The sequence below is a fragment of the Trachurus trachurus genome, assembly GCF_905171665.1.
Source record: "Trachurus trachurus genome assembly, chromosome: 5".
Lineage (NCBI taxonomy): Eukaryota > Metazoa > Chordata > Actinopteri > Carangiformes > Carangidae > Trachurus > Trachurus trachurus.
Window position 1 is genome coordinate 224687 of NC_139896.1, and position 15795 is coordinate 240481.

A 15795-nucleotide genomic window follows, 5' to 3' on the forward strand; every position below is an offset into this window, starting at 1 on the left:
ATTTAAGTGATTTGTCCAATACGGACCTTTTATTTTGAAGTTCTCCGGGTAGGTGATGCAGCCCTTTGTCTTGTTTTGAGTTTCGCGGGCCTCAGACAAAGGAGGACAGTCATCAGATTTGACTCTCATAATTAAGCTTCTCTTGTGACGGGTACAAGGTATGTTTTGAGTTTTAAGTAGTAAAATGTTGGTCGATTTGATGACAAGAAAGTGTTTGAAAGTAGCTGTTGACAGTGATGGCAAAGTTAGCTTGCTAGCTCAATTAGTCAGCTACTACTACTGCTACTGCTACTCCTCATGTCACAGTGATGTAAGTGCTCCTCTTAATGTGGAATACAGTTGAATGTTTCAATTATCTGTCCTTTAGCTTTAACAGTGCTCGATTAAAAAAAGGCTTTAAAGAAAAGTAAATTAAATTCCTGTTAAAATCAGGAGGTCAGCTTCTGGAAACAACGGAAAAAATGAAATCACTTAGTTTATACATATAAGCTGCAACCATTGAGCATCTGAACCATAGTGAATTGAATGTAAATTTGATTGCCATCTGTTTTCATATTTACATGTTTTGAAAAAGCTCCTGTTGGTACGCAAGGGCTCCATGTTGTCTAATGTCCGTTAATGTTTAATGTATTGTTAGTTTTTTATGTGCTTTATTGTTGTATTGTTGTGTTTGTGTGTGTGTGTGTGTGTGTGTGTGTGCGTACTGTTAATGTTTCATGTGTATTGTTAGTTTTGTATATGCTGTATTGTTTTGTGTTGTATGTATCCAGGCTCCCTCAATAAGCTTTTGGTAGCTTCAATGGAAGTACAAGTTGTGTGTGTGTGTGTGTGTGTGTGTGTGTGTGTGTGTGTGTGTGTGTGTGTGTGTGTGTGTGTGTGTGTGTGTGTGTGTGTGAATGGTGTGAATGAACAACCTTGAATACAAACATCAGTGTGCTTCACCATGGTCTGACTGCAGTTTTTCTTCAGTAGCTTCTGCTTCATGGATGCTGACGACCTGTGAGCTCCATGAAGAGTCATGACAGAGGTGTATTGTCTTTCTAAGTGTAAAATAAGAGTCTCACAAGTGACTAGCTGGTTTGTGTTGTTTACTGCCAAAACATGCTCTGACGAAATCAGGGTTGACCCCGCCTATCTTTATGACAGCTACTGTTATCGGTACGAGAGGCTCATCACAGCTGCTGCTGCTACATCACATGCTGTCCACCTGGATTCATCAGCCAGCACATCTTCCCATGTGTCACAGCTGATCTACAGGGATTCAGGCAGCGTTCACACAGACTCTACACAAAGGTCAGAGACAGTCACATCCACCAGCACTCATACACAACTCTGAGGATTCATCTATTAGTATTACGTTTATTAAGCTACCAAGATGGTCGGCTACACAGCTGATGAGTTACTGAAGGTCTGGGTATCATCACATGATCAATCATTCTTTTTTCTAAAGCAAAGAACTTATAAATCGCTTATAAAACGCTGCTTTTTTGGTCAGTGTCTTTTATTTGGACTTTTTGACACTTATCTGTGTACCTAGCTACTCTCTCTGTCAAATGAGAAATTAAAGGATTAAGTAGCAAAACAAAACTCAAAACTGGATTAAAAAAAAGAATTAGTTACTCTCATTTAGTTAAGAAACAAAAAACCAATTGGTTGCATGATCTTGTTTCTAGTCTTTGGTTTAGAATTACAAATCCGATACATCCAGATTAATTAGATTTCTGGATTGAAAGTAAATAATGATAAAAATCAAGGAGGCATCATTTAAAATTATTTAATAATTTCTTGATTGTGACACCAGAAATCTCTTACTCTCTTTTGGTTTTAAAGTAAATCACAGACTGATGTTTTTAAATGATAATAAATGATGGATTACCTGATGAGACTCAGACCTGAAACAGTGAACATTTAACACTCACCTGTTCATATTCTTATCAATGTAACGCAGTGCCACCTAACAACCACAAGGGGTCAGGGCATGAACATGAATGAAGACTCATATGAAAGTGGTGTGTTCAGGTAGAAGGTGACATGAGCAGGCTGGACTGCAGGCTCACTTCACTGTGTTTCAGAGTGGACTGGTTTCTGGCTCTAGTCTGAGCAACATGACTGGGAACACAGTCAGTCCACTGTTGAAGAACCATAACAACTGGAACCTACAGACTACATGAGTATAGTAGTTACAGGAGAAGCTTATGGGTTAAGGTAGGAGCCAGCCCATCATCTGCAATCAATCACTATGACAACTAGTATCATATATCGCCGTGACGACAGAGAAGTGACATTGTCAGCGAGCCACACGGCTGCAACAAAGGATGTAAGGAGCCACCAGAGCAGCAGAGAGAGGTGAGTTCACTATTCACTACTATTAATGATGCACAGTAGAGTCTGTTGCAGAGCAGCGTCCATGTCAGAGATTACAAGAGGTTTTATTACAACAACTGTCACATTCACTGAAAAAGCTCGGGACTTTCGGGGTGACCTCCGTGTTATGTGGCCCACTGAATATGGCAGTAGTGGAACTCCCATCATGCCTCTGGGCCGAGCTAACGTCTTCTGTGGATCTAGCAGGTGAATATTGTATGTAACGGACTACAACTGGTCAGATGAAATGAGTACGAGAGCCTTTACTTTCTGACCTCTTTATGTTGACATGTATATTCACACAGTTGGTCTGCTGACACTTCTATACTTCTATATTTCCTGTATTATTAAGCATCAATGACAGTGAGGAGCTGCCCAGTGCCGTCACCATGGTGATCCAGATGATGAGTTCTAAACCTGGTCTCTGTTTTCCAGGTCTTTAAAGGTGCATTTCAGCTCCTAAAAGAACAATCCCAGGTACAGTAACTCTCCTGCCTCTTTCTGAGCTTCTTCTCCTTTTCACATTCAGCTTCTCATTTATTTAGTTCAGTTTTTTAGTTGAAACCATCTCAAAAAGTCAAAGAATACTTTATTAATCCCTGTATGCATTAATGATCATGTAGACCAGCACATCAGAAGATTAGGTTGACTACAGGAGAACAGAGAAGCAGCAATAAGCAACGAGTAGCAGAGGTAGAAGACACAGGAACAACAGGTTAGTTTGACAATGTGTTGTTGTCAATTAGTGTGAGCAAAGCAGAGAAACTGCACACAACAGCAGAGACACTCATCCTCCCTCTGGATTAGTTGTTTCTCCAACTTTAGGTTTTTAAATCAGAATCAGTGTTTACAGTCTGATGTGAGTACACAAGGGTTTTAGAGATTATTTCACAGTCTGCACCTTTAGAGGCCATGAGGCGCATTGGCAGCAGTGAATCATTTCAGAATAAGGCCTTTACACACTGAGTTGTTTTTTTTTCGTCCAAAATTGCAGCACGTCAAAAAATAAATTCTACCTCATGTTGTGTCGATCATGTTTACACAACGAGTCCCAAACTTTTTCATTAAAGTTGTTTTTTGGAACAGGTTCAATTTAATGCGTTTTTCACATCCGTGAAAAGAGAGAGAGGGAGAGAGAGGGGGGGGTCACCGCTGAGTGGATGTCTGTGTGTGTGTGTGTGTGTGTGTGTGTGTGTGTGTGTGTGTGTGTGTGTGTGTGTGTGTGTGTGTGTGTGTGTGTGTGTGTGTGTGTGTGTGCATGTGACAGCCGCTGTTCAGGATCATGGAAATTGATCGTCTTCTGTTTAATGTGTGAGCTAATGATCAATATCTATCAAACTGGAACATTGACATCCTATAATAAAGTGTTGAAGTGATCATGATAGTCCTGCTGCTCGTTTACAAGCAGCAGATCCTCTACTGGCTCCTCTCAGGATGGACACAATATTTTCATTTCTCTCTTTCATTAATCGACAAGTGAGAGAACCACAAAGTGCATCAATGCGTGATGATTTTTGTCTCCCTCTCCGGAATTTGGAACACAAAATAAAAACGCATGCGAATAAAACACAACGGACTCAGTGTGCAAGAAGCCTGTGTGTAACGTTTTTTGTCGGATGACGGGTACGAAAAAAAAAAACTTAAGACCTTAAGATGTCGACACCTATGGAGAGACATTTTAGTCAAAACTTGAGGAATAAATAAATAAATAAAAATTTGCCAGGAAATGTATCTAAAAAAAATCCAAATGTAAATGTTTGTTTATTACTGTAATTAATTTATTTACTGATTCTTTTTTACATTACAATTTTTATTTATTTCACATCAGATTATTTACAGGACAGAGATGAATACAGTTTAATAATGGAATCAGCGTCATGGTAACAGAAACATCATTAGATTAGTAGCTGATGGTTTTTGTGCTGCTCTACATCAGCAGGAAATGCACATCACATATAAAACTGATTCACATTGTTTAATTTGATTCAGTGAAAACACAAAGAAAAAGAAATCACATGTAATTAATTCTATTCAGCGTCCGTACAACATGATGTTTGTTTCCAGTTGTGTTTCTTGTTGTGTGTGTTTAGCTGTGAGCAGCTCACAACTGATTTAATCCATGAATGTGAAAACGTGAGTGAGAGACAGAGACAGACATGTAGAGACTGAACTGTCTGTTCAACAGTGAGAAGGTTTCTGTGACAGGAGGAGACTCTGCTTCACTCAACACAGACTCAACCAGGAACCAGGATAGCAGAGTCCAAACCCGGGATAGAGAGGTTGAGTGAAGGTGGTGTTGAAGGTGTAGAGGTGGATCAGTGAGTCAGAGGAGACTCTGTAGAAGGACAGAGAGCCAGCAGGACAGTCCACATACACTGCTACCCTGTTAGAGACAGAGGAGGAGGAGGAGGAGGAGGAGGAGGAGGAGGAGGAGGAGGAGGAGGAGGAGGAGGAGGAGGAGGAGGAGGTGATAGGTGTCTGACTGTTATTGTGCCTGACGTAGTAACCACCGTCAGAGCAGAACAGACTCCAGGACTGATCGTTCAGTCCAAACCTACAGTCTCTACTGGCTCCTTTCCTGCTGATTCCTCTGTAACTCACTGATATAACAACGTTTCCTCTCCACTCGACCTCCCAGTAGCAGCGACCAGTCAGACCAGTTGAACACAGCAGCTGAGGCCAGTAGTTAAATCTGTCTGGATGATCAGGATATGACTGATCCTCCTCCACACCTGTTGCCTTCCTGTTGTTGTCAGACAGTTTGATCTTTGTGTGCACTGTGTTTGTGTCGATTGTGAGTGGACAGGAATCTGATGGAGAGAACAAGACACAGCTGCAGTTATTGATCATGTGATCAGTTATTGACAGTTTGATGAAGACTCATGAGGTCAGTGATGTGACAGTGTGAAGATGGTTGAATGTGCTGCTCAAAGTAAAAACAGACTTACACTTCCTCAGACCTGGTGTCAACCATGGGACTCCAGCAGGCTGCACCCTGAAAGGAGGAGGGGGGTCAGAGCAGCACCTTCTCTGTCAGCATGCACACATGGACATTACATGGCTCTCACACACACACTGTTTTATCACAGGTTTTCTCCACAGCGGAGTTTCTGACCGTGCGTCCTGTCAGCGGTAGCCTAGACCGCGGGACCGGGACCTGACCTCTGTCAGCCGAATCATAACTGCTGACGGTTATAAAGCAACATCGCAGCACCTAATTATTATTTCCCAAACACTAAGGTTTAGCAAACTGTGATTAAAAGAGTATTTTATGAGATCGCTGGGTTTTCTGACGAGATTTCTCCATCCACCAATGGCTACGCTTGTAATCAAATCACTCTTTTTTTTCATGTTGGTGCTGTTAGGCAGCAGCAAAGGAGTATTGTGTTTCTTCATAAATAAAAGGTTATCTACACACAAATAGAACAGTCTCACTGAATCAGAACTGAAAAGGATCTGAGTGCTTAATTATAATATTCAGGTGTCTGTGAACATTATTAATTGGTGCAGTCATTTATGGTCAGTAAGTTTTGATAAAACAATCTGCCTTGAGTCCATATTTATATCATAATACAGCATGTTTCTTCAGTGATCTGTGATGGATATAAGTTGAAAATGCGATTACATGGATTGTGGGCTGTCAGCCTATTGTAATGCAATCATTTCCACCAAATATATGTAGTTATATAGGCTAATATATAATTATATATAATTCAGCAATAAATATTTGATGTTTCAATTTGATTTCGAATCGTATGGCCCTTCACTCACTTTATCGGAGTCAGTGTGGCCCTCTGGAAAAAAATAATTGCCCACCCCTGCCTTATATGGTGGTCAGGATCTCCTTATATGGCTATTCATGAGTGGAGATCTATGCTAATTGCTGATCACCGGGGGCATGCTGTTAATTTACGATGGGTTGGCATTCATCATCTTACACACGTGCTTACGATCAAATCTGAGTTTCCCGCACCGTTCATGAATGAATCCGCATGAGCTGTTATGTGCATAACACAGATTTACAAGCGTTTCATGAATGAGACCCAGTGAATTTAGTGAGAAACACTGAGTGTGAAGACAACTTGTGTTTGTTTGAAGAAAACTCCACAGGAAGCTGAAGAATGAGGCTGTGAGCAGGTTTCCACAGGAGCCACAGCAGCAGTGAGTGGATGAAGGAGCTCTAATAGAAACCATCTGATCACAGTGACAGGACGGATCAGGATCTCATGATCAATGACTCTGTTCTCCTTCTTTTAAATTCTCTTTTGTACCCACCTCCATCAAACATTTAAACAGCTCTGTACGCTGAGGCCTGGGAAAATAATCCTTGTTTTATTCTTTCTGGGAAGTGTGAAATAACTGATGTTCTGTTTGTTTGTTTGTTTGTTTGTTTGTTTGTGGAGACTTTCATTAAGGAGACACTCTCTGGCTTCATCTGATCTGGAGTCAGTCTGAAAACAGCTGTTTGATCACACACACATTCAGCCACAAACACTGATTATTACACTGTTCACTACACTCACTGTCTTCTGATTGACAGCTCCAGGCCTCTGGACAGTGAGGACATCTGGATGTCACACTGTGATTGACTGTCTCCTCAACACAACAACACATCTCATCAGGACAAGACCAGGATCTCAGAGAGACTGAGCTGATTATTGATCATCAATATCTGACCAGACAGAGACCTGATGGTGCCGCCTGGTTTCTGTCTCTTATTTCCTCCTTGGTTGGAGACGCTGGGAGACGAATGTCTCTGAGCAGTGGACATGCTTTGATTCTTGTTGCTGTGTTGTTATTAGTGTGTCCACACTCAACAGGTGTCTACAGTCTCTGGGACTGTTCAGGTCAAACACTCAGAAATAAAGTCTGATCCAAACATCTGGAGAGACTCAGAGCACAGCTGCCAACAGCTGCTTTCATCACTGACATCTCTTCTCCTGAATATGACACAGTGTCTCTGCCAACAGCTGCTTTCATCACTGACATCTCTTCTCCTGAATATGACACAGTGTCTCTGCCAACAGCTGCTTTCATCACTGACATCTCTTCTCCTGAATATGACACAGTGAGTCATGATGAGACACTGAAGTCATCATGAGGAGAAACTCCTGATCCCAGTAGTTCATCACTGTGACTGATGAAAGCTGCACAGCTCATGTTTGAAACACTCTGAGATTTTGGGCTTCAGTATAAACTGTGTTGGGACGAGTCAGACTGAGACAGAGGACGTCAGTGGAGTGGGCGGAGCTTCACTGTGGCCTACACAACCTCTGGATATGGTCTGAGTGATGGGATTTGATGTTCAGTGTGTGAAGGTGGCCATAGAAAATGTTCCAGCTCCTCCTCCTCTATCAGACAGTGTGTGTGGCTGCAGCAGCCTCTCCATACCTGAGAGAGTCCAGTCTCCAGTCTGGATCCTCCAGTCCAGCAGACAGCAGCTTCACTCCTGAGGCTCCTGGATAGTTGTAGCTCAGGTCCAGCTCTCTCAGATGGGAGGGGTTGGAGCTCAGAGCTGAGGCCAGAGAAGCACAGCCTTCCTCTGTGACCAGACATCCTGACAGACTGAACACACACAACAACACACAGGAACCCTCTGTCAACACCTGCTGCTGTGTTCAAGTGGCATCAGATAAACAGCTGGATGGATCCTCACCTGAGAGTCTCCAGTCTACAGTGTGGACTCTCCAGTCCACCAGACAGCAGCTTCACTCCTGAGTCCTGCAGGTTGTTGTTACTCAGGTCCAGGTGTCTCAGACTAGAGGACTGGGAGCTGAGGACTGAGGACAGAGCTTCACAGCTTCTCTCTGAGAGGTTACAGCCGCTCAGTCTGAAGAGATGATCATGAGGAATTAAAGAAGAAAGGAATTTATTATCTGTCCTGTTGAAAAGACAGAAGTGTTATTATATAATGATGAATAAATCCAACTATCTCTACACTTACAGAGCTTTGTTGGAGGCTTTGACCACTGGCAGCAGCCTCAGAAGAGCCTCCTCTGAAGCAGAGTATTTCTTCAGGTCAAACACGTCCAGATCTACTCCTGATGACAGTAAGATGAAGACCAGAGCTGACCATTGAGCAGGAGACAGTTTATCTGTGGAGAGACGTCCTGATCTCAGGGACTGTTCGATCTCCTCCACTAGAGAACGATCATTCAGTTCATTCAGACAGTGGAACAGGTTGATGCTTTTCTCTGCAGAGGGAGTCTCTTCAATCTTCTTCTTGATGTACTGAACTGTTTTCTGATTGGACCGTGAGTCACTTCCTGTCTGTGTCATCAGACCTTGTAGGATATTCTGATTGGTCTCCAGTGAAAGACCCAGAAGGAAGCGGAGCAACAAGTCCAGGTGTCCATTTGGACTCTGTAAGGCCTCGTCCACAGCGCTCTGGTAGAAAGGTGTCAATTCAGGTTTGCCTCCAAAGACATGAGACAACCAGGAGGTTGTTTGTTGTTGTGACATCAGGTTGAGTCCAGAGTTGATGAAGGTCAGATGGACATGAAGAGCAGCCAGAAACTCCTGAACACTCAGATGGACGAAGCAGAACACCTTGTCCTGGTACAGGCCTCTCTCCTCTTTAAAGATCTGTGTGAACACTCCTGAGTACACTGAGGCTGCTCTGATATCGATGCCACACTCTGTCAGGTCTGATTCATAGAAGATCAGGTTTCCTTTCTGCAGCTGCTCAAAAGCCAGTTTTCCCAGAGACTCAATCATCTTCCTGCTCTCTGGACTCCAGTGTGGATCTGTCTCAGCTCCTCCATCATACTTGGCCTTCTTCAGTTTTAGATGAACCACCAGGAAGTGGATGTACATCTCAGTCAGGGTCTTGGGCAGCTCTCCTCCCTCTCTGGTCTTCAACAGCTCCTCCAGAACTCCAGCAGTGATCCAGCAGAAGACTGGGATGTGGCACATGATGTGGAGGCTTCGTGATGTCTTGATGTGGGAGATGATCTCTCTGGCCTGCTGCTCATCTCTGAACCTCTTCCTGAAGTACTCCTCCTTCTGTGGGTCAGTGAACCCTCTGACCTCTGTCACCATGTCAACACACTGAGGAGGTATCTGATTGGCTGCTGCAGGTCGTGTGGTTATCCAGAGGCGAGCAGAAGGAAGCAGGTTCCCCCTGATGAGGTTGGTCAGCAGCACGTTGACTGAGGTGGACTCTGTCACATCAGTCAGGATCTCAGTGTTGTGGAAGTCCAGAGGAAGTCGACACTCGTCCAGACCGTCAAAGATGAAGACGACCTGGAACTGATCAAACCTGCAGATTCCTGCTTCTTTGGTTTCAGAGAAGAAGTGATGAACAAGTCCCACCAAGCTAAACTTTTTCTCTTTCAGCACATTCAGCTGTCTGAAGGTGAAGGGAAATGTGAAGTGTATGTCCTGGTTGTCTTTGTCTTCAGCCCAGTCCAGAGTGAACTTCTGTGTTAAGACTGTTTTCCCAATGCCAGCCACTCCCTTTGTCATCACTCTTCTGATTGGTCGGTCTCTTCCAGGTGGGGCTTTAAAGATGTCTTCTTGTCTGATGGTTGTTTCTGGTCTGTCTGGTTTCCTGGACGCTGTTTCAATCTGTCTGACCTCATGTTCATCATTGACCCCTCCAGCCCCTCCCTCTGTGATGTAGAGCTCTGTGTAGATCTGGTTCAGAAGGGTTGGGTTTCCTGCTTTAGAGATCCCCTCAAACACACACTGGAACTTCTTCTTCAGGACAGATTTGAGTTTACGTCCACAAACTGCTGCAGGTGTTCCTGAATGCAGCTGGAACAGAAACTCTATGAGTGACAGCATCAAACTAAAACCATGGAAACAAACATCAGATCCATGTTGGACAGACTGACAATCCACTGGTGTCAAAGTGCAGCATGGAGATGATGGTGAACACAACAGATGTAACAGCAGCTGTTGGACATGTCCTCACCATAAATATGGAGTCCAGGTGTGTTTGATGCTGCTGGGCAGACTGACCACTGGGAACCTCTGAGCTCTCCTGGTCCACTCTATGGAGGAATCAGTGTCAAGTCAACATCAGGACAGAGAGATAATACAAGATGGACTTTATATGTCCCCTGAGGACGTTCACAACAGACAGAGACACTTTGGTTTCAGACCTGGTCCAACAACACGTCGTACAAACTCGTTCTTTTCTACAATAACCTGAGTCTGACTGTCAGTTACAGCTTACATCTGATCAGCTGATCCACCTCCTCCTTTAAAGTAAATTAACCGGCCCGTTGAACATTCGCTCTTTAAAGACAGACAGCTGGGTTCAGGAGATTCTGGTCTCTGCTGCTGGATCCTGAAACAAAATTTGCAAATTTATTTCAATCTTTTAATAAACACAAGAACTGACTTTTAACTATTTTAAGTAGATGGTTCTGACACATTTCCTGTTGCTACTGCTGCACTGTGAGCATCTCTGAATATTAAAGGACAAGTGTTGTTTTCTACAACCTGGACCTTATTTCTGGCATAAAATAGGGTTGTTTACTCACCAATATAACTTTGGTGTCATTAGGAGTCCTTCGGATGATATTCAGATCCATTCGAGAGCCGCGTATATCCATATAGTGGGAGTGATCAGGGCACCAAAATGGAGCCTCTAAATAACACATTATCTGCCACAAAACTCGTTCATTTCACCAATATTTGTTATGATTCCCCTTTGAGTCTGGAGTTTCCCTTTTGTCGTCATCCGGGGTCTGTAGGTTGACCTACTATTCTCTATGTTTTCCATATTCTGTGTTATAAACTGTTTTCTTGTCTGTATACGTGTACTGCACGTCTGTCCGTCCTGGGTGAGGGATTGGAAATTGGAGAAACCTCAGGGTGAGCAACAGAGGAGGGCTCTGTTGCTCACCCTGAGGTTTCTCCAATTTTTCCCTGTTAAAAGGGTTTTCCTGGGAGTTTTTCCTCAGTGGATGTGAGGGTTTATGGGCAGAGGATGTTGTTGTGATGCCATGTAAAGCCCTTTGAGACAAACTGTAAAAATTGGCTATACAAATTAAATTGGCTCCTCTGCTATGTGTACATCACTTTTATAACTAATACCCCTGGCTGAATAATACTGTTCTATATATAATTGTTAATAAAGCAATTCAACTCTGCGACAGTCGGCTTGTTTACCTGGAATTTGCTACTGCTAGTTTTGTGCAACGTGGCTGAATATTTGTCAGATTTCTACAGATCCCTGATGACGATAACAGAACGAGTTTCACAGCAGATAATGTGTAATTTAGAAGCTGCATTTCCTGTGCCCCAATCACTCCCACAATATGGATATAAGCAACTCTCGAATGGATCTAAACATCGTCCAAAGGACTCCTAATGACACCAAAGTTACATGGATGAGTAAACAACCGTATTTTATGCCAGAAATAAGGTCCAGGTTGTAAATAATGGCACTTGTCCTTTAACATGTGGATGTTCAGGCAGGGACTCTTTACTGCAGCTGGACAATGTGTCTGAGTTATAAATCTGATTTTATGGAGAATCATTGACATTTGACTCCACAGGAACTGGAAGAATGTTCAACAGAAACTCAAAAGCTTAGACATGTAGTTTTGTCTTACATCTGATCAGCTGATCCACATCCTCCTTTAAAGTTAATGTCCCTTCCTGTTGACCGGTCGCTCTTTAAAGACAGACAGCTGGGTTCAGGAGAGTCTGGTCTCTGCTGCTGCATCCTGAAACAACAACACAACTGATAAATTTACAGGTTGGAGAAAAATTATGAAAAACATCTTCAATCTTTTAATAAACACAACAACTGACTTTTAGAGAGAAAAGTCTTTCTGACTGTTTTAAACTCTGACCTTTGACCTGTGGTCTGGCTCTTGGTTTTAGAGGGAGGGGCTCCCTCCTCTCTGTCCTCACACTGATCCATGCTGCTGAGCTCACATCCACATCAGCTCACACACACTTTGTAGCTTCACCTGCAGAGGAAACACACATCATTCATCTGCACAGCAGCTCACATGTCCATCATGTCTCCAGCTGCTCCTCCACTGATTGGCTCTTCTCCTCTGCTTCATATCAGTGTCAGTTGAATGCAGTCACACAGCAGTGAGGAAGAGGAAGCTGCCATCAGCTGCTGTACTTCTACTATCAGTCCACTAGATGGCGTCATGAAGCTGCAGCCCAGCAACATGATCCATGGACCACTGTTTCCATCCACTGACACACACAAGGACTGAGATCCACTGAGTCATACCTGTCAAGTTTTGGATTTGAAAATAAGGGAAATTTTCCAGCACCCGCCGCGAACAGTGCTGCCACCCCAACCAAGCTGCAGTATCCCTGACATTTTAAGACAAGAAAGCTAAAATCACTGGCTTTATGCACAGATGCACTACTTCCTGAACTTCAGCCAGCTCCTTTGTTTCCTGTCTGCCATTATTGGACAAACTGATTAATCCAGGTGTGCCTGACCCCAATAGTCACAACAACAATAATGTTTTTTTTTTTCTTTTTCTCTCTAACACATAAATGAGGCATTCTGGTGTACTCTGAGGAGAAACAGAGGGAAAAGACAACATTGCTTCAGTTTTTTTTTTCTTTTAAAGCAGATTCAGTACTGACTGAGGTTCCTATCATTGTAACTGCAAGAATGGCTGAAGTGTATGAAAGTGAACTCAGAACTGGTTTAGTGTGGAGTTGTGGCTGGTGGGCAAAACAAAACAAAACTCATTTTATAAATCTTTTGGCCTGGACCGGCCTTTCAAGGCCCCCTTTCCTCTGCTTCACCATGAAGCTCTTTCAGGCCACACTGTCTTCTTCCACAACTTCTGCCCTATTCTCATCTGTATTTTGATAGCTGGAGCTACTGTCAGATATCTATATGACAGAAGGCCCACACATGCTTCAGCTTTATACTGCTGAATAACTGGAGCAGATATGTCCTGAGATTTTCAGCCTTCTATGATTATAGAATGACCCTGTCTTTTACAGCAGGTAGGCTACAGACACAGTCAGAGACACACCTGTTACTCTGCTGTCCCTCTCTGTCCCTCTCTGTTGCTCTCTGGACTGGGCTGCCTAGCTGTTCTTTTGGGTTAAGTGAGCATGGACGACACAACTCGACCGGTGTGGACGCGCTGGTTCGAGACGAGTCTTTTTTTTTTTTTTTTTTTTTCAACAACCGCGGGTCGACCAGTTACAGGCTTGATGAGCAGGACCTGTCAGTGCTGCGGTGATGTAGCTTTGGGCTGTGTGCTCGCACATAGTGACGACGAGCACGCTCATCGTCGCTAACCAAGATAGGATTAATAGAGAGTTGGCCACTCCGAGGTAAAAACCAAAACCCAAATGAAATAGCAGCGTCCAGTCCGGGGTGCCGCCGGGACTGGCCCGGGGTATTATTATTTTTTAATAACGCGGGTTAAAATATGGGAGATTTACGGGAAAACACTAATACGGGAGGACGGCGGGAAAGAGGGGTAAAATACGGGACTTTCCCGGCCAAAACGGGATACTTGACAGGTATTCACTGAGTTGATGTGACACAGTCTCTGTGTGGACAGCGTCCCTGTAGAAAACCACTGGATCAAACAAGCTACAGCTGATTATTACACACACAACAACTGGGCCTCAACTCAGCTGCAGTACAAGCAGGAAGTAGCACAACAAGGAAATACTCCAGAAAACTGATGATAGGCTGTAACAGTATTGATCAATAGACAGTAGTAGCTGTTGAAGCAGGAGCCTCTGTGGTGTTCACTGTCTTTCTGAACATCATCTAGAGCTTAAAAACCCTGTGAGCCCCTCAGCCCGCCACACTGAGTCCACATCAGTCCTGTAGTGTAAATCTAATGACAGACCACTCACCACAGACAGAGTCCCAGCTGTTCTCCAGCGGCTGTCAGACAGCAGGAGAGCAGCGGCTCATCTCCACCTCCTCCATTCAGGCGGTAAAAGCTGCCTCCAGCTGCACACAAAGAACCACTCTGTGTTCAACTACTGACCATCCACTGACTCTGCTTCTGCTCTTATTCCAGCTCTTCTACCCACAACATCCACACAACATGGAGGACACGGTTCTGTCGGTCCAGACTTTACAGTTACAGCTCTGACTCAGCTACAGTCACATTATAATAACACAACAACAACAACACAACGACAAGTTGAAGGACAGAGAACTGAGGTAACGACAGGTGTTAAAGAGGAAAACATTCAGACTGTTCACCTTACCTTCACACGAGGAAATAAACTGCGACACAACCGCTGGGTCAAAGTGAAAGTAAACTTTAAACAGGAAGTGGGGGAGGGGAGGGACATGATCTGGGTGGAGAGACTGGTGTTTTTACTGCTGTTTATTTCTACCACTGAACCATAAAGGTTTAATATATATATGAAATGCCGCTTGTCAGAAGAACATGTTTGTATTTCCTAGGGTTGCACATCTCTCTGTGATAAACGATTCAATATGCATCTAGATACACAGGTTACAATTCGATTCAAAAACTATATCCTTTTATTACAGACCGATTTGATACCAATTGATTCCATACAGTGTAAGAACGATACGATTAGATTCTACAGTTAAAGCAGAAGTAAGTGATATATTTGTGTTAATATAAGTCTTAAATAGTTATATCTTCCAACAGCAATCACTTCTATAGAGTGTTTGGTCTGAAACACGGGTCTCTCAGTCACTCTGCTCTGAGCCGAGGAGAAAACTTTCCTTGTATCCTACAGTTTTTATCCAATGAGGAGAGAGAACGGCATGCAGGGCTGTGTGTGCAGCCAAGGAACGCCGTGAATGTGGCGACGTAGGGACGAGGACTGTTATGGTGCGTTCAAAGAAACTCGTATTTTTCCGACCGTGAAGTGGTACCAGTTCGATCTGGTACGAGTTCACGGGTCAGAAGTTACGAGTGGCCGTTATAGTGACTTTCACCGGTAAAACAGGTCAGAAAAACACGAGTGGGTTGCCTGGAACGCTACAAAGTCGTAAGTTGTGACTTGAAGCTGTAATTTACGATTTCAAAAGCCTGCCTGGAACGCAGCATTAGCCAAAACCACCGGATCACTCACTTCTGCTTTAATAATTGTTGTAGATATTTTATAAAATAAGAAGCCAATTCTATGAAAGTGACAGTATAGTTTATTTTCAAATATGTAAAAGACCACATATCCCCAAGCATTATGGCTTTATGGCACTACCAAAAAAATAAAAAATAAAATAAAAAACAGAACATACACAACAACAAAATCACATGTCAATGTATTTATTTTTAGACCTGGACCAAAATAAGTCTGGCTGAATCATTGGATGGGAACTCCAGAGGTAAAAGTAGCACAGAATAGTAACAACAAAGTGCAATACTTCAGCCTGAGCATAGTTTTGAACACTAGAGGTAGGTAACAAAGGTGCAACATTTCAATGTAAACAAGTTACACACCTATAAACAAAATGTGGAAACAATGCACACA

General features: G+C 43.3%; 1 protein-coding gene across 1 annotated transcript in view; it reads right to left on the minus strand.

The window, feature by feature from the left end:
* The window catches only part of LOC310986446 (NACHT, LRR and PYD domains-containing protein 3-like), a 39768-nt gene extending 25181 nt beyond the window's left edge, over positions 1-14587 (minus strand). The window contains 3 exon segments of the mRNA XM_083972354.1: positions 11934-12047; positions 12177-12296; positions 14551-14587. Of these exon segments, the coding sequence (XP_083828480.1) occupies positions 11934-12047; positions 12177-12247 (185 nt within the window). The 5' untranslated portion in view covers positions 12248-12296; positions 14551-14587.
* Between the last annotated feature and the right edge of the window lie 1208 nt (positions 14588-15795).